A 19,620-nucleotide genomic window follows, 5' to 3' on the forward strand; every position below is an offset into this window, starting at 1 on the left:
TTCTCTAAGTTTGGCCTGATTCAGACTCATAGGCCTTTCCCCTCTATCTGCTCTAAGAAAGTAGTGAGCAAATTTCATGTTCAAGAATTGCTCAGTGACTCCTGTAGAGTCCTAGTAACCCCACAGCAAATGATTTTTTAACTTTCTAGCTTTCTTGGTAGGTGTATCTCTTATTCTTCCATGAAGAGGAAATTGACTCAGACTGCAGAATTTCATGCACTCCCACTAACTTCTGCATCTCACACTTAACTGTTTGGAGATTCTCGACTGTCTCCTCCCAATAGGGGATTTTCAAAAGTATCATGGGTTCTATCCTTAATCAAGCAAACAACTGTGGCCTTGTGTCAGAAGCTCAGAAGCAGCGGTTTGTGTATTACTCAGGGTGCCTTTCTAGAGGAATTTTCAGTACCTGGACCCTTGTAGACATTAAAGTTTCTCTGCTTTCTTGGATATAGTAAGACTTTTGCTGTCTACTTTCAAGGTTATCATTCCATACTTTCCTGTGAGATCTGGCTGATGATCAGCACCTTAAGGTTTTGAAATCAGTTGAGGTGGAAGTTTCTTCAACTCAGTACTGTATCAATCTTTCTCTGGATTTAGATGCAGGTCAAAAGTTTATCTGCAGATTCTTTTGAGACTCGGGAATGAGTTCCATTGAATTATTTACTATGAAAATTTCTTTTATTTAGCACTATCACAGTTCAAAAGAGTAAATTTATTGCCAGCATTCTCCTTGAGGCTGTTGTAAGGGAATGCTATTTTATCTTTTTGCATTATAGCTCAGAATAAGATTCAGGCTAACTTTTCAGAGAACTGTAAGAATTCCATTTAACTTCTGGTGGTGAAGAAAAGGAAACAATTCTCTGTCATGCTGGGGCAATTAAAACTTACGTAGATAGGACAAGCCTGAAAGAGTCAATATTCCTTTTGTTTTGTGATTTTATATATGTAACTTACCAAGTTATTACATAGCTATTAGTTTCTAATTTAATGGCAGCTTTAGAATTGAAATTTGTGGTACTGCTCTTTTGTTTTGGTGCAGGTAAGTGCCCTGCCCACTTCTGGGGAAGTACAGGTACAACATAGCTGAAGAGCTGTTTGTTTCTGCTGTTCAATGACCATACATCAGTTGTTCAGCAGCTTTGTTTTTGAAGCTCAGGAGTTTCACCAGATGGTTTTGATTGTTTTCAAAGGATTTGGTGAAGTATTCTTTACTTTGGTAGCTTCTGCACTACATTTTTCTAGCTTAGATAAGCTTAGCTTAGCTTTTGTGGATTTTGATTTAGTATGTCAGACTCCAGTGTGACTAGTAACCGGTATTGCAGCAAGGGCTGCAATACTAGGTTAACCTCATCTAAATATGACTCGCATTTAATATGCTTTCATTGCCGAGGACAAGTTTGTTCTCCTGACTTGGCATGTGAGGAGTGTAGAGACTGGGACGATGTTAAATGGAGGATTTTGACTAACCATTTAGATAAGTTAGAGAAGGCTAGGCATAGAAAGGCAGCTGCTAGAGCTTCTGTGTCCTGTACTCCTAGACTGGTCCTTTTGACACCTGTGACGACTCACTCACCTATTCCTACTTCTCTCGCATTCCCTATGACTCCATTACCTGGCTCCCTTCCCTCAGAACCTAGTGCCATTGCCAGTGTCGAAGCTCTGGTAGACAAGAAATTTTACTCATTAGTGAACATGATCGCTCAAATAGGAGCTTCGGTAAGAGTGCTTTTAAATAAAGCAAGTGGTGATCCCTGTGCTAGTGTCATTGCAAGTGTTAGTGCTAGTGTTGTGTCAGTGAAGGGGGTGGCTTCTTGTCCCACCAATGCTCCTAGACGGAGGTCCCTGCCTGGTAAGGGGCAAACCATAAGTCCAAGGGAGATCGGTGGGGTTTGCCCACGAGTAGTTGCCCCATCAACCAAACCAGTTGCTATTTCCCAGGTTGCGGTAACTAAGCGCTGGAAAGGTGTACCAGTTGATCACACCATATCCTCCAGTGGTTCTGATTCCAAGCCCAAAGGGCGCAGTTGGCGGTTTCATGATTCCTCCTGGCCTTTGAAAAGGCACATTTTGGATTATCAACCATTGATTCCTCATAAGTGCCAAAAGGACCAAGAACCCTCTTGTAGCTGTTGGGACAATAGAGTTCCCGTTGGATACCGAGCACCAGATGGTTCACAAGCGTACCAAGGGATCAACTTCTCCCATGGGATCTGTTCTCCCAGAGGCTCATAAGCATGCAATGGGATCAATACACTCAGTGACTCCCGATATCCCAATGGCTTCCAGCTCTTGTACAGTGTTAGATTATGTGTCTGAGGGCTCGTTTGATTCAGATGTCCCTATTACAGCAGGTCAACCTGTTTCGGCACCTTCTGTTAAGCAAGTTTTGAAGACTGTACCTGCTTCTCCTGTCGCTGAGCACCCGAAAGTGACCCTAGTACTAACTCCTCAAGATCCTTCATTGCTAATCATTCATCAGCAATCAGACAACATCCTGGTATCTTCTGAAGAAACCTTCATCTTCTCCTCAGAAACCAGAGGAACTGCAACAGGACTAGGCGCTGTCCAATATTTCTTCAGCGAAAGAAGAACCTGAGCAAGAGCAGCCTTCATCTTTATATGCATCCCTGTTGAATTACTTTCTGTTCTGCTTCCCGCCGTACTTTACCACTGCGGTACCTTCTTCTCCTGTGTCTTCTTTCATGTTACGGCAACTAGCAGGGTCTGCTAAGCTCCCAAAGATGGCTCTCTCAATTTCATCCAAGAAGGCTTTGATGGGTATTGACTCTTGGTTGGCTGAGAAGAGGGAGTTAGGAAAGGTGGTATTTTGTTCTCCTCCTTCGTGCCTGTTGAGGAGGAAGTATGTGTTTTATGCGACTGGAGAAGCGCCCTCCTTAGGGGTTTCTGCCTCCTCCCAAGGGGACTTCTCTGGCCTGATTGATCCTGCTCAAAGATTGGCCTTCGACTCGGCGAAGATTATGTTTTCTTCCTGTGAACTTGATCGCTTGGTTAAAGACTCCTACAAAGTCTTCAAAATCTTCAGTTTCCTTGACTGGACGGTGGGTGCCATGATGAAGAAGATTGAGGACTGTTCTTTGCTGCAGTACAATTTCTGAGCAGGCTGGCTCGGGGTTCTGTCTTGCACCAAAAAGGCCATTAGAAATAAGGCACAAGAATTAGCTGCTCTCTTTTCTACAGACATGTTGAAGAAAAGGGAGCTGTGGTGCTCGTTCACCACCAAGGGAGTGACTCTGTCTCAAAGATCTTCTCTTCTCTTTGCACCGCTAGACAAAAGTAGCCTTTTCCCTCGTGCGACAGTGGAACGAGTAGCTACAGAGCTTCAGAAGAAGGCTACACACGATCTATTAGCTCAAATGACCAAAGGATCCGAGCCATACCCCTTCTGTCTCTTTTAATCCTCGACCATTTTCTCCCCTTCAACCATGGCCCTTTCAAGGTGGCAGAGGTAGAGCTTCTTCTCGAACATGCATAAACCCTAGATCTGTCCGCCCCGTCACAAAGAAATCATCATCAAGACCAATGTCTAGCAAGTGAGGATCTGGTCCTCCGTCTCCCAGTGGGCGCCAGATTCCTACATTTTTGGAAGCAGTGGGAAACCAGATCTGTAGAACCATGGGTACTTCAGGTACGCAGAAGGATATTCAATCCCCTTCAAGGAGAGACCTCCATTGAAGTCTTCTCCCATCACCTTAAAGGCGTACATAGAAGGCTTGGAGAGATTTTTGGCCCTCTCAAAGGAAGTTGCAGCTCTTCTCCAGAAAAGAGCAGTAGAGGAGGTAGAGGACTTACTGTTGGAGGGGTTTTACAACCACCTTTTCATAGTCCCCAAGGCATCAGGGGTTGGAGACCAGTCTTGGATGTAAGCACTCTGAACTTCTTTGTCCAAATCACAAAGTTCAAGATACAGACGAACAACTTGGTTCTTACTGCGATTTGTCAAGGGGACTGGCTGGTTTCCATAGATATGAGAAAAGCTTACTTTCATATCCCAGTACACTTGGATTCCAAGAAATTCCTGAGATTTGCATACCAGGACAGGGTTTTCCAGTTTCTGGCTCTGTACTTCAGGTTTTCCACAGCTCCTCAAGTCTTCACCAGAGTACTCACCCCTCTATTGCAGTGGCTTCGCCAAATGGGCATGAAAGTTTGCCTATATTTGGATGACTGGCTCCTATGATCGTCATTCCAGAGGAAATGTACAGAGGACCTTCTCAAAACTCGGCAGTTAGCCCAGCATTTAGTTATTTTAATCAATTGAGAAATCCCAACCAGTTCCTTCTCAATCAATAGTCTATTTGGGGATGAGGATGGACTCTCGGACTTTTTGGGCTTTTCCGTCAGACAAGAGAGTGCAGTCGTGCACCCAAAAGATCTGTGATTTTCTGAATCTGCAGCCCTGCTCCACCAACGATTGGATGAGTCTACTAGGAACCCTCTCCTCCATAGAGATGTTCGTACCATTGGGGAGACTGCTTGTGAGGCCTTTACAATTCTTCCTAAAGGCCAATTGGAGCAGGAAGACTCTGCCAGACTCCTTTGTCTTCCCCATCACCAGGAAATAAAGGAAGACCTTCAGTGGTGGCCCGAAGAAGGGAGGTTTCTTACAGAAAAGTCTCTTTTTCATCTGAACCCGAGCCTAACACTGTTCTCTGACGTATTGGATCAGGGTTGGGGAGCAGTTCTAGGATGTTTGGAAGTATAAGGAACATGGTCTCTACAAGAGAGGAAATTATACATAAACCTGAAAGAACTGAAGGCAATTCAACTGGCACTTCAACATTTTGATGTAGTGACTCGTGACGCAGTGGTTGCGTGCATTCCAACAACACGACTGCATTTGAAAATATTCAGAATCAGGGAGGCACTCACTCCCTTTCGCTATGCTAAGTAGCCAGAGATCTCCTCCTATGGGCTTACAACAACAACACCCAGATCCCCACCTGCTTTGTTCAGGGCAAGTCGAATGTATTAGAGGATGAGTTGAGCCGTTGCCAACAATTTCTACCCATGGAATGGTAGCTGAATCCACAGGTGTGCAGCGACCTGTGGAAATGGTGGGGAAAACTGTTGGTAGACTTGTTTGCAACGTCCAGGAACCATCACCTTCCCCTGTATTGCTCTCCAGTGCAGGACCCTCATGCATGGGCAGCGGATGCGATGCTCCAGGACTGGTTGAGTTTAGTGAGGGAAGACATAAACAAGTTCAGGACTTCCCACCACACGTCGATGATTCTGGTGGCCCCCTTTTGGTCTCAAAAGAAATGGTTCCCGGACCTTCTGGAACTTCTGTCATACTATCCACGGTTCCTTCTACAGAGGAAAGGTCTGCTCAGATAACCTCATTTCAACCAGTTTCATCAAGGTTTGTCCACTCTCACTCTGACAGACTTCAAAATGTCAGGAAGCTTGTCAGAGCGAAAGGGTTTTCAAGAGAGGTTGAGAATGCTATTGCGAGATGTAGAATTGAATCTTCTTCCAAGCTCTACCAAGCTAAGTGGGCATTATTTCGCAGATGGTGTAAGGAACGTAGCATCTCTTCTTCTTCTACCTCTGTAGCCCAACTAGCTGAATTTTTACTCTTCCTGAGACCTTCCTGGGGTCTGTCAACATCTACGATCAAGGGCTACAGATCTATGCTGAACTCAGTGTTCAAGCATAGAGGTTTGGACCTCTCTTCAAACCCAGATATTTCAGACTTGATTAAGTCCTTTGACACCACAAAACGGAAAAAGCAATCTCCGGTTTCTTGGAACCTAGATGTAGTACTGCATCGGTTATCAGGTCCTTTTGAACCAATTCACACATCTCCTTTTAGGGATTTATTCAGAAAGACTGTTTTTAATTGCCTAAGCCACAGCAAAGCTAATTAATGAGTTGCAAGCTCTAGACAAACATGTTGGTTTCTCCCAAGAGAATGCAGTATGTACATACATCTTAGGTTTTTTTTAGCTAAGAACAAGAACCCTTCTAATCCATGACCTCGTTCTTTTTCCATTCAGAGTCATGCGGAACTGGTGGGACCTTCGGATCAAGAGAGAATGTTGTGCCCAGTGATAGCATTGAGACATTACCTCAAGAGAACCAAGAACATCAAAGGGGATTTTCATAACCTCTGGTGCTCAGTTAAGAATCTTTTGCCCCCCCTCTCTGAGAATGCTATTTCATTCTTTTTGCGAGACATTATTGTGAAATCTCACTTGGGGATTCAAGAAGACGGTTTACCTTTGCTAAAAGTAAAAGCCCACGAAGTGCGGGCGGTAGCCACAACATTGGCTTTTAAACACAATTTCTCTCTGTCTATGATTATTGGAAGTATCGCTTGGTCTTCGCCAGCCACTATTTATGTGATGTCAAGACAGTTTTCGAGGACTACAGTATGCTGGGTCCGTTCTCCGCAGCTGGCGTGGCACTAGGAAATAAGGGGTAGGAGTGACCCTTCTATTTTCCTCTTTCTTAGCCTTGTTTAAGGTTGTTGAGTTTTGGGAAGCCTGGGGGTACTTGGTACCTGGAGTGCCTCCAATCTGTGTTTTTAATGGATGGGTAATAAGTTTTTAATTGGTGTTCAAGTAATATAGTTTTTTATGGTTGTTTTGGTTGGTGTATGTTCACACCCAGGGCAAAGGCAATTGTTTTGTTTAGCTTTGTCAAGTCATAGGGGTACTCCCTGACCACTATGAAGTAGAGACAATTCCTGACATTACCAGTCATGTCCCTATGGGTCAAGATGAGCAACAACCGTGAGGCAGTATCTTCCTGTTCTTGCTCTCTCCCCAGGTAAGGTTACAACAAGCATTACCACAATGCTAGCTTTTTATCTGTTTCAAATGCATTTCCATTTATAAATGTTTTCTGAGTAGTACATGTCCATGCTTCCGACCTCCTATCAATGTGGGATTCGGCAATGTAATTACTGGGTAAGTTACATATATAAAAATTATATTTTTATAATAAAATAAAGCTTCATATATACTTCCCAAGTAATTACATGATCGCAGCCCGTCCCTCCTCCCCGCACATGGACATAAAGCATAAATGAACTGAGCTCTTCAGTTATGTTGTACCTGTACTTCCCTGGAAGTGGGCGGGGCACTTACCTGCACCAAAACTGAAGAGTGGTACCGTGAATTTCAATTCTAAAGCTGCCGTTAAAGTAGAAACTGATAGCTATGTAATTACTTGGTAAGTATATATAAAACCTTATTTTATTATAAAAATGTCATTTTTAGAACCTAGAATATCTGTGTCAAAGGTTAAGCCTGGAGAAGGCACAGTTAACTTTTTATTTTGTGGTTTTAGAAAACTTACATGTCTTTGTTGTAGGTTTATCCTGGAAGAGGCAAAGTTAACCTTTTATTTTTTGGTTCTAGAAGCCTAGAATGTCTTTGTCGAGAACACGTATTTGATAGGGGTAATGCATGAAAACTAGCTCCATACCATTTACCTTTATTGAAGTAAGTATTCATAATATGAGAGCTGTCACTGCATCATTTAGTTTGATGACAATTGTCGCATGAGGATGGGTTTAATGCGGCGAAGTAGAAGTGCAATTTGGTTTTGCCCTTGAGTACCTTAAGTATGCAGAATCATGTTTGAAACAGTAACTCCCTTAGTCCGCTACTAGTAGCGGGTAAAGTCCTTTCCTGAATCGAGGAAAGAGCAATCTTTTAGGCTCTGTTTTAAATCTTGGGTTTTATTATTTTGGGGAGTGTGAAGGTACATGTATTGTATAGGAGTGTGAGAGAGGTGCAAAATAATGAGCAGGAAGACAAGTATTGCTAGTTTATTGATGAAGCCAGCTGCTTATAAAACCAACTTAAAAAGGATGTCTGCATGTATTTAACCAGAGACCATGGGTACAAACTAATTCTCTACAAAAACAGGACAGGTTCATAAAGAAAATTAGTGATCAATAATGTCTGATGCATAACATAAATACTTCGTTACATGTACACTCGGCAAGAAAAGTGAAGATACAGTTTTCTTTAGATTTCATTCATTGAATTTTAATTTTTTTCTTACAGAAAACACATAATCTTGGTAAATTTACTCTAGAATATGAAAATACAATGCAAATTATATCATATAAGTTAAATCTGCAAAACAAAAATGTTCAGATACTTAAAAACACCATGCATGTCCGAAGTAATCAGAATTTTCAGATGAATTCGTTCATAGAGATCTAAAAGATAGTGTGTGGATATCTCGGTGTAGTACTGTTTATCAGAACGGCAATATTTACTCGTTTTCCGTGATGAACAGGCTTGTTATTGCATCATCATACGCAGGTAATGATAATTTCTTTAATTTTTACAGATTCATATTTCCATTTCACGGTGTTAAAGGTCAGCTGGAATTAATGGCAGTAAATGTTGTAACAGCTAGGGCAGGTTGACCCAATCTATTTAAATCCACAAGAGCGTTCTCTATGATGTGCGGAGTACCGCGATAACTTCAGCGGCAAAACACAAGTAACGATGTTTCTTAACGTTGCCATAGTCTCTCTCTCTCTCTCTCTCTCTCTCTCTCTCTCTCTCTCTCTCTCTCTCTCTCTCTCTCTTCTCTCTCTCTCTCTCTCCCATTGCTAAAACATACTGTACAAATATAGTATCGCTCAATCTAAAAAAAAAAAAAAAAAATGGAATGAGTAGCTCTACATGTAGGCCTAGGCTTTCTCCACAACAGCAACTCTCTCTCTCTCTCTCTCTCTCTCTCTTTCCATTGCTAAAACATATATACAAATATAGTATCGCTCAATTTCTAAAAGAAAAAAAAAATAATGAAATGAGTAGCTCTACATAAAGGCCTAGGCTTACACAACAACAACTCTCTCTCTCTCTCTCTCTCTCTCTCTCTCTCTCTCTCTCTCTCTCTCTCTCTCTCTCTCTCTCTCTCTCTCTCTCTCTCTCTCTCTCTCACCATAACATTGCATTCGTTCCTTTATTGTTCCCCAAGTCTTTCGTTGGACATAGCTCAAATTTAACTCTTGATTTCATTATGGAAGATTGCGTTTCCGATTATGCAAGCACTCCGTTCATTGTGGTGTCATAAATTCATATGTGCAAGGTTACTTCGTAGTTTATGTGGAAAAATGTTTATTTTGCCCAGAACTGTCGCTGCAAATTACAACTTGAACGAATACTGTAAAGCTTACTACTGCATTTAAGTATCAATGATTTCAGAACCATAGAGTATGATTGAAAGTTATAGGAGGTCAAGCAAAAAAACAAACACAACAAGACTGAAGCTCCTCCCCTTTCTAAAGTTGCCAGATGTCTCATTATTTAGCAATATATGTCCGAAGATTTAAAAAAACTGTATCCTCATTTTTCTTGCCGAGTGTACATAAAGCATGATCATTTGGAAAGACAATACAGTAAATATACAATTTACAGTTATTGTGCTAGTCGACCCCAGGTCGATGTGAAGGCACCGCAGAAAATGTGATGTTCACTATAGAGAACACGTTGAGCGGAGACTTTACAGGCGCATACCTTTATATTGTAAATATTTATTTTTAGTGACTTGTTTTATTGGGCCTTTGGACCCAGGCACAGGTGTCCCCTCATGCTGCGTCTGTTTCATTCTAGCTGAATTGAAGCAGTTTTCTCTGCAAGGCTGCTCTTCACTGCACACGTATGAGAACCTTGCCTCCTGAATGGAATCCAACTTCTGGCAGCAGTAAGATCCAGAAAGGGTTCCAGATCAGGTAAGAATGTTTTGGGTTTCATGCAAGGAACCTTTAGCTCAAATGGCTGAGCGAATTTGGTCTAGCTGCACTACCCACCATCCTCTTTTCATTGTGGGAATCAGCTAACTTTAACAGTAGGTAAGATTCATCCCAAATAATATAAATTTTCATAATAAAATTTATTATTTGGATACTTACCTACTGTTAAAGTAGACCCCACTCAGTCTGCCTACAACTTTATGGGCAGTCAAGGAGAATTCTAACAAGAGCTTAAGCAGATTCAAAACATACCTGGTGGAGAACAGGTAAACCAGACAGTCATCCAGGCAGCCATTCAATCTTTTGTTTGAATGCCAACTAGCCTATTGGCACAGAGATGTAAACTAACTTTAACAGTAGGTAATATCCAAATAATAAATTTTATTATGAAAATTTGTATTTTTCAGGCATGGAAAAGAAGATCGTTTGGTGACTTTATTTGGTGTAATGCAAGCGTTAGTGTCTTTTGTAGCAGACAGTGACGATGTCATCCGTTGTATTATTGCTGGTGACCATAAATTTGTTTTTCTTGTGAAGAGTCCCCTTATCTTGGTTGCTGTTTCTCACACAGTTGCAAGTGTGCCTCAGCTTATAATGCAGCTTACGTAAGTACCATGATGTAAATCTTACATTTTACTTGCCACTAATGCTCACAGCTTTACCATGTTACCAGAGAAATAGGTATTCTTGAATGAAGGAAGCTGACATTAATTCTTCCAAGATTAGCACCATGCCAGTAAGGGAAGTACTCTATTAACCCTTAAACGCCTATTGGACGTATCATACGTCGACTAAAATTGTTTGTTGGGTGCCGAGTGGACGTACCGTACGTCGACTACAAAAAATTTCAACCTTCAGTCAAATTTGACTCGACCGAAATGGTCGAAAAACGCAATTGTAAGCTAAAACTCTTACATTCTAGTAATATTCAATCATGTACCTTCATTTTGCAACAAATTGGAAGTCTCTAGCACAATATTTCGATTTATGGTGAATTTTTGAAAAAACTTTTTTCTTACGCATGGACGGTAACTCAGCCGAAAATTTCATAAATTCTTTTGTCATTTTGTCGTAATTTTTGCACTGTTCTATATTAGCTGTTACATAAAGTTTTATATATGAAAATGTGCGCAATTTCATGTACAATACAGCAAAATACAACCCATGGTTGTAGCTTTTATCAGTGTGGAAATATTTTCATATAAACCACGATAACTGCCAAAATTTCAACCTTCGGTCAACTTTGACTCGACCGAAATGGTAAAAAAACGCAATTTTAAGCTAAAACTCTTATGATCTAGTAATATTCAATCATTTACCTTCATTTTGCAACCAATTGGAAGTCTCTAGCACAATATTTCGATTTATGGTGAATTTTTGAAAAAAACTTTTTCCTTACGTCCACGCCAGAAATTCTTTCGTCACGTTGTCGTAATGTTTGCACTGTTTTATATTAGTCGTTACATAAAGTTTTATATATGGAAATGTGCGTAATTTCATGTAGAATACAACAGAAAATAATTCATGGTTGTAGCTTTTATCAGTTTTGAAATATTTTCATATAAATCACAATAACTGCCAAAATTTCAACCTTTGGTCAACTTTAACTCGACCGAAATGGTAAAAAAACGCAATTATAAGCTAAAACTCTTACATTCTAGTAATATTCAATCATGTACCTTCATTTTGCAACAAACTGGAAGTCTCTAGCACAATATTTCGATTTATGGTGAATTTCTGAAAAAAAAAAAATTGTTCCTTACGTCTGCGCGTGGTAACTCGGCCGAACATCTCAGAAATTCTTTCGTCATGTTGTCGTAATGTTTGCATCGTTTTACATTAGTCGTTACATAAACTTTTATATATGAAAATGTGCGTAATTTCATGTAGAATACAACAGAAAATAGCTCATGGTTGTAGCTTTTATCAGTTTTGAAATATTTTCACATAAATCACGATAACTGCCAAAATTTCAACCTTTGGTCAACTTTAACTCGACCGAAATGGTAAAAACGCAATTGTAAGCTAAAACTCTTACATTCTAGTAATATTCAATCGTTTAACTTCATTTTGCAATAAATTGGAAGTCTCTAGCACAATATTTCAATTTATGGTGAATTTTTTAAAAAAACATTTTCCTTACGTTTGCGCGGTAACTTGGCTGAACATCTCAGAAATTCTTTCGTCTCATTGTCGTAATATATGCACCGCTTTATATTAGTCATTACATAAAGTCTTATATATGAAAATGTGCACAATTTCATGTACAATACAACAAAAAATAACTCATGGTTGTAGCTTTTATCAGTTTTGAAATATTTCCATATAAATCACGATAAATAGAAAAAATTCGACTTTCGGTCAACTTTAACTCGACCGAAATGGTCGAAAACTGCAATTGTAAGCTAAAACACTTACAGTCTAGTAATATTCTATCAATTAGCTTCATTTTTCAACAAACAGGAAGTCTCTAGCACAATATTTCGATTTATGGTGAATTTTTGAAAAAAACATTTTTTTACGTCCGAGCGTTATGAATTCATGCATCATTTTGTGATAATATTTTCTCTGTGTTGCTTTGATCATTTTACAATTTGTTATATACCAAAATCATCGCAATTTAGTGTACAATACAACTAAAAAAAATTAACTCATTAGCTTTAACCGTTTTGCTTACAGCGCGATTTGTATACAATTATATACGAGTTTTTTTTTTTTTTTGTCATATATTCCAATATTTATATATGATAATGATATTTTTTCATTTCTGATGGATGCATACTAAACTTCAGGCAATGACAAAAAAATGAGCCAAAAATGAACTCTTAATCTTAAAAACTAAGCGTGCTGTGATTTTTTTAAAAAAACTTTTTTTCCGCTTCAGCGCTAACTCACCGAACGCCGCCGGCATACGGGAGACGTTTTTGTAAATAGGGCTTTGGTGTTAAAGGGTTAACTGGTTAATTCTGTGTATATGTGCTAGCAGCCATGCATGTTTCATTATTTGTGTAAATGCTAACCTTTCATTGTATCTTTCATCATACATTTAGATACATTTGCTATACCTTTCTTAATTGCTCTTGATACCATCAGAATATATTCAAACTGTGGTTTGTGTAACCCTTGATATTGCTTTTCTTATTAAGCTTAATGAGGTCAAAGGCATGAGTTTGTGTCAGCAACTCAACAGATTATTAAAGAGCTTCTTGTTACAGCTTATTGGCAGGTGTCATTGTAGTAGGGAATATAATTGTTACTGTGTATTTTGCTTTAGTTGTTACTTAATTAAAGCATTTTTCTTGTCTTTTTGTTCTTAGGGTTAAACAGGCAGTGGTATTAGTTTCCCAACAAACTTTTCATGTACATTAGCCCACATTCTTATTCTTCAGGAATCTTTGACACCACTTCTAATTTAAAAGAATAGAATAATTTTTTTGTTGACATCTCACCAAACATGGACCCCCTGGATTCTGAGTTCTAGTTACTTAAGAGCCTCATTTCCTGAGTGTATAGCTTGTTGACAGCAAGTTCCGTAATCTTAAGCTTACGTAATTTGATTATTTCATTATATTATTGAAGCACATTTCTCTTTAATCACACAATCAATTAATCCTGCTTTATTATACCTTCTGTACTTGCTTGTGCATTTAGCAAAATAGTAGATCATAAGGAATCACCAACTTTGTTAGATGTAGAATTCATCTCTGACCTGTGGGGTTTGCCATTTTGCACTGATAGCATTTCACCACGGAAAAGTATTGTGGATAAAATATATAGCTGATTTCAGAAGAAAACACTGCCCTCATTTAATCATAGGAGTGTGCTTCCAGTTCTCCAGTGTTGTTTAGACGTGGCCGTAGTTAATGATTACACAGCATTAGTCTCACTAGGCCTTGTCTGATTAGTTTTAATCTGTTCTCTTTTGCATTATTTGCATATTAACCCTTAAATGGCGAGCCTCTATTTACAAAAACATCTCCCGTATGCCGGCGGCGTTCGATGAGTTAGCGCCGAAGCGGAAAAAAGTTTTTTTCAAAAAATCACAGCACACTTAGTTTTTAAGATTAAGAGTTCATTTTTGGCTCCCTTTTTTGTCATTGCCTGAAGTTTAGTATGCAACCATCAGAAATAAAAAAATATCATTATCATATATAAATATTGAAATATATGACCGCAAAAAAAATTTTTTATATATAATTTTATACAAATCGCGCTGTGAGCAAAACGGTTAAAGCTAATGAGTTAATTTTTTTTAGTTGTATTGTACACTAAATTGCGATGATTTTGGTATATAACAAATTGTAAAACGATCAAAGCAACACAGAGAAAATATTATCACAAAATGATGCATGAATTAGTAACGCTGAACGTAAAAAATGTTTTTTCAAAAATTCACCATAAATCGAAATATTGTGCTAGAGGCTTCCCGTTTGTTGAAAAATGAAGCTAATTGATAGAATATTACTAGACTGTAAGTGTTTTAGCTTACAATTGCAGTTTTCGACCATTTCGGTCGAGTTAAAGTTGACCGAAAGTTGAATTTTTTCTATTTATCGTGATTTATATGAAGATATTTCAAAACTGATAAAAGCTACAACCATGATTTATTTTCTGTTGTATTGTACATGAAATTGCACACATTTTCATATATAAAACTTTATGTAATGACTAATATAAAACGGTGCAAATATTATGACAACGTGATTTAAAGAATTTCTGAAATGTTCAGCCGAAGTTACCGCAGGACGTAAGGAAAATGTTTTTTTCAAAAATTCACCATAAATCGAAATATTGTGCTAGAGACTTCCAATTTATTGCAAAATGAAGGTAAACGATTGAATATTACTAGAATGTAAGAGTTTTAGCTTACAATTGCGTTTTTTTTACCATTTCGGTCGAGTTAAAGTTGACCAAGGTTGAAATTTTGGCAGTTATCGTGATTTATGTGAAAATATTTCAAAACTGATAAAAGCTACAACCATGAGCTATTTTCTGTTGTATTCTACATGAAATTGCGCACATTTTCATATATAAAAGTTTATGTAACGACTAATGTAAAATGATGCAAACATTACGACAACGTGACGAAAGAATTTCTGAGATGTTCGGTCGAGTTACCACGCCATGAGCGTAAGGAAAAGTTTTTTTTTTTTTTAAGAAATTCACCATAAATCGAAATATTGTGCTAGAGACTTCCAGTTTGTTGCAAAATGAAGGTACATGATTGAATATTACTAGAATGTAAGAGTTTTAGCTTATAATTGTGTTTTTTTACCATTTCGGTCGAGTTAAAGTTGACCAAAAGGTTGAAATTTTGGCAGTTATCGTGATTTATATATGAAAATATTTCAAAACTGATAAAAGCTACAACCATGAGTTATTTTCTGTTGTATTCTACATGAAATTGTGCACATTTCCATGTAAAACTTTATGTAACGACTAATATAAAACGGTGCAAACATTACGACAACGTGACGAAAGAATTTCTGGCGCGGATGTAAGGAAAAAGTTTTTTAAAAAATTCACCATAAATCGAAATAATGTGCTAGAGACTTCCAATTGGTTGCAAAATGAAGATAAATGATTGAATATTACTAGAATGTAAGAGTTTTAGCTTACAATTGCGTTTTTTTACCATTTCGGGCGAATCAAAATTGACCGAAAGTTGAAATTTTGGCAGTTATCGTGGTTTATATGAAAATATTTCCAAACTGATAAAAGCTACAACCATGGGTTGTATGTTGCTGTATTTTACATGAAATTGCACACATTTTCATATATAAAACTTTATGCAACGGCTAATATAAAACAGTGCAAAAATTACGACAAAATGACAAAAGAATTTCTGAAATTTTCGGCCGAGTTACCGTGCGGGCATGAGAAAAAAGTTTTTTCAAAAATTCACCATAAATCGAAATATTGTGCTAGAGACTTCCAATTTGTTGCAAAAATGAAGGTACATGATTGAATATTACTAGAATGTAAGAGTTTTAGCTTACAATTGCGTTTTTCGACCATTTCGGTCGAGTTAAAATTGACCGGGTTGAAATTTTTTGTAGTCGACGTCATTTCGGTACGCCCACCACTCGGCACCCAACAGACAATTTTAGTCGACGTATGATACGTCCAGTAGGCGTTTAAGGGTTAATACTGTAGTTTAATTATGCATTTATTTTGGATTCATTATTTGAATAAGTATTTAAGTCTTGCTTGTATTCTATCTTTATTTATTTTATGCTTGATTTGTGGCTGTAATACAGTATTAACTAGTTAATGACATATGCTTGTCATTCTTTGTTAAAAGCTTCCACCTAGCATTCAGCTAATTTGACATTGGTATATATGTATGATATTACAGTAGAATGAATTATGTAGTTCTGGGTTTTGTATTTTACAGAACGAAATTTCTGCAAATATTTTTACTCTTATTTTGTCATCTCTTATCAGTGGCAGTGAGTTGTTAGTTTGAGTGCTCATTATCCACTGGAATGTATGTTATTACTCTTCATAGAGTAACTATTTATATTTCTTTTTGCTTAAATAAGTTTGTTTTTGTTTGTATTGTACCTTAAGTAACATTTCAGTTTTTGTTAAGTTATCAGTGAAATAATCTACATGATTAGATATATATTAGTTCTGACATTTGACATGTTTCTAATCATTGTGTACCTTTGATGCCTGATTCATCTGACTTTTTGGACGTGTCATACAAAAAACTTGACAGGAGGAATACATGTTAAACAGTAATATCTGAATTATTGTGTGGGATATATTTTTCTGTCTTGATGATTCAGGAGCTCATTCCTTGTTCCTGAATTGCAGTGAAACTGACTGAATTTTATATGAAACAAGATAAGTTTTTCATACGAACCACATTCATAGAATGAGTGCCCTCCTAGCCCTACTGATCTCACAGCTTTGTATTCAGAATACACAAAAAGTAGATCAGGTGGGTCATGTATTGTTCACTACAGTTCTAGTATTTGTTAGACAAAAAAAAGTGTAGTGTCTGGGGATGTGTGAAGACCACAGTCACATAAAAGTGATAAGTTTGTATGAGAAGCTATTTTTTTTTCTATAAAAATGTAGTATTTGTAAGAAGTAGTTGTTTATTATGTTTTGTATGTTTTACCTTGGAAATTTGTCCTCAGATATGTGCATAATCAGATTGTGAGTGTACTCACAGCATCGGCCCTGACTAGAATGTTTGAAAAACGAAGAAACTACGATTTTCGTCACCTTTTGGGAGGCACAGAGCGATTGCTAGATCATCTATTGAATCTCTTGGATTCACATCCTTCTTTTCTGTTGGGGGCAATTCAGTGTCTACCTCTGAATACTTCAGTCCGAGACACCATAACTAGTACCATAATTCAGTATTGCTCGAAAATTAAGGTAAGAACTCATAAACATGGTGTATGTCAACAGTAGAATACCTTCAAAGTTTTATGTTTTGTTCATTGTTATTCATTTATTTGCTGAACCAGTCAACTTCTTGAACAAAGTATTTTGCAGCTAGTCTATTACATGGTAGAAATATTTCCATAAAATCTCTCAGAAATTTTTAAAAGAAATACTGAGGGGGTATTTAAATCATTTCATAGTCAGTATTGTGCCCAGCACCTGAAATTTAGCAAAACCAAGGGATGCACTAAGTAGCCTCAAATATGAGAGAGGCTCAGAATGAGCCCATACAATTTACAGTAAAGCCCCCGTATTCGCGGTCTCACGATTCACAGACTCACCTATTCACAGATTTCTCTATGGAACATATATACGCATTATTCGCAGAAAATCCGCCCATTCACGTTATTTTTCACTGAGAAATATTCACTAATTACTGTATTTTCATCTCATTTTCATGACTAAATGCACTTTTTGTGATAAAACTATTAAAATACTCATTTAGTGCTCGAGTTATGATAGTTCACCTTACGATAATTTGATTTTGCAATGGGGTAAGAAATTAATACTGATACGAAAATATTCATAAAATATTTTTAAATTTCTCATGGGCACAGTCAGCAGCATACAATCAGGCAGCGAGAGAGACCAAATTACAATAAACCAGCTTCTTTTCCTCCAACACTTTATCCCGTCTCCTGGTTAAAAAAGTAACGGAGAATGATAAAAGTATTGTTAGTAACATTATACTCTTGTGTAAATGCACACAGCTATAAACAACCGAGAAAGTGTTTTGTTTGTCATCGAATTGGATAACAACAGCCCTTTTGCTTGTATTTCAACCATCGTACGGTAATACACAATTACCGTAGGTTATAACGTTAAGTAGAATGGGACTGATATATTTTTATATTTACCCTTACTGTATTTGGTTTGGATAAAAGATCGGCAAGGAAATATACTGCTAAAGTTATGCTGCAAATTGTAGCTGAAGCTGAGAAAACAGTGTTCAAGCTGCTAATGACTATAAATTATCGTGCATCGGCAACATGGAGAAACTTGACCGTAAATAAAATTGGAGAGAAAGTATTTTAATCGAAACTACTTGGCATGAAAGAACACATTACTGCTATTTTTACGCCGATAAACAATAAATACGTAAGCTCATATTATGGTGAAATCAAGTGAAAATAGCGAACAGAATCTTGATATTTTTTACACAAAACAAACGCCTCCCCAAACGGCCAACGTTTTATAATAACGAAAAAATAGCTAAATGAATTTCACAATGAGACGTATTAAAGTCATATTTTTACTTATAAACACTTCGTACAGTATAACCAAAAATAGCCTTGCCCCATATAAATAAAGTATCTGGGTATTCATTTACGCTAACTAGAAGCAAGAAAAGCTCTCTGAACTGAGTTAAAATGGCGACATAAACACTGCGTAAAAGATTTCCGAACCAAAACATTGATCGCTATGATCGCAATTTATAATACAAAAGCAATATAAGAATATAGTGTATACGGTATTATTGGATGCAGTGAATTAAGGCATAACATTTTGAAAGATCCATGGAAAAGATGCATATTCATTATGTTGATGTTTGTATAATACGATATGTGAATATAGAGTACAGTATAATGTAGGCTACGCTACCATATATGTATACGATATAATGTAGGCTAAGCTAATTCTTGTTTGTTATTCAGTTTCTCTTTGTATTGGATTATCATAAGTCACTCTGCATGAACCTCCAGAATTAGCGGATATTAATAATTACTATACCGTGTATGTATAGAGTATACTTTATAGTGTAGGCTAGGCTACCATTTATGTATACGTGGTACCGAATACCCTAGTATACAGTAGGCTATTTTTGAGATACATTTTTTCCAACAAATGATGGGTTTTTTTGGAACCTAACCCCATTGTAAGTAGGATAATAGCTGTGTAAGCATTTTTAGTTTTTTGTGTCTGTTTGAACTATCAAAATAGGCAGTTCTAAGTGTTTTTAGAAGGGTTCTAAGTATTCGCAGGTTCTAGCTATTGATGGGGATGTGTGGTACGCACCCCCCGCGAATACAGGGTGTTTACTGTAATGACATGGTTTGATATACATGCCTCAGTATATATATGTTGTTTATTTCATGCTAAGTATATAGTTCATCCTTTCTTATATGCAGTATTATAAGTAAAGTTACAATTCATCCATGTTTGATTATTAGTTTCACTTATACAACTTACCCGGTAGTTACATATAGCTGTCGTCTTTGACGTCACGGCAGTATTCAAATTTCGCGCTAGCGCTATCGTTACAAAAAGGTGATCCCTCTACCCCGCCCTCTATCCGGTATTGGGAACCGTCCCAAGAACACGCCATTAGTTTTTGCCGTGCCGAACCGTAATACGGTTCTGCTGCTGGTAGTATTTCTCAACAATTCGAACTTCTAATTCCTTTT

General features: G+C 37.6%; 1 protein-coding gene across 1 annotated transcript in view; it reads left to right on the top strand.

The window, feature by feature from the left end:
• The window catches only part of Mon1 (vacuolar fusion protein MON1 homolog), a 116,673-nt gene that overhangs the window by 43,451 nt on the left and 53,602 nt on the right, over positions 1 to 19,620 (top strand). The window contains exons 3-4 of the mRNA XM_067134253.1: positions 10,159 to 10,356; positions 16,903 to 17,146. Coding sequence (XP_066990354.1) covers positions 10,159 to 10,356; positions 16,903 to 17,146 — 442 coding nt within the window. The remainder of the gene's footprint in view (positions 1 to 10,158; positions 10,357 to 16,902; positions 17,147 to 19,620) is intronic.

This window comes from Macrobrachium rosenbergii, chromosome 3 (genome assembly GCF_040412425.1).
Source record: "Macrobrachium rosenbergii isolate ZJJX-2024 chromosome 3, ASM4041242v1, whole genome shotgun sequence".
NCBI classification, from domain to species: Eukaryota; Metazoa; Arthropoda; class Malacostraca; order Decapoda; family Palaemonidae; genus Macrobrachium; species Macrobrachium rosenbergii.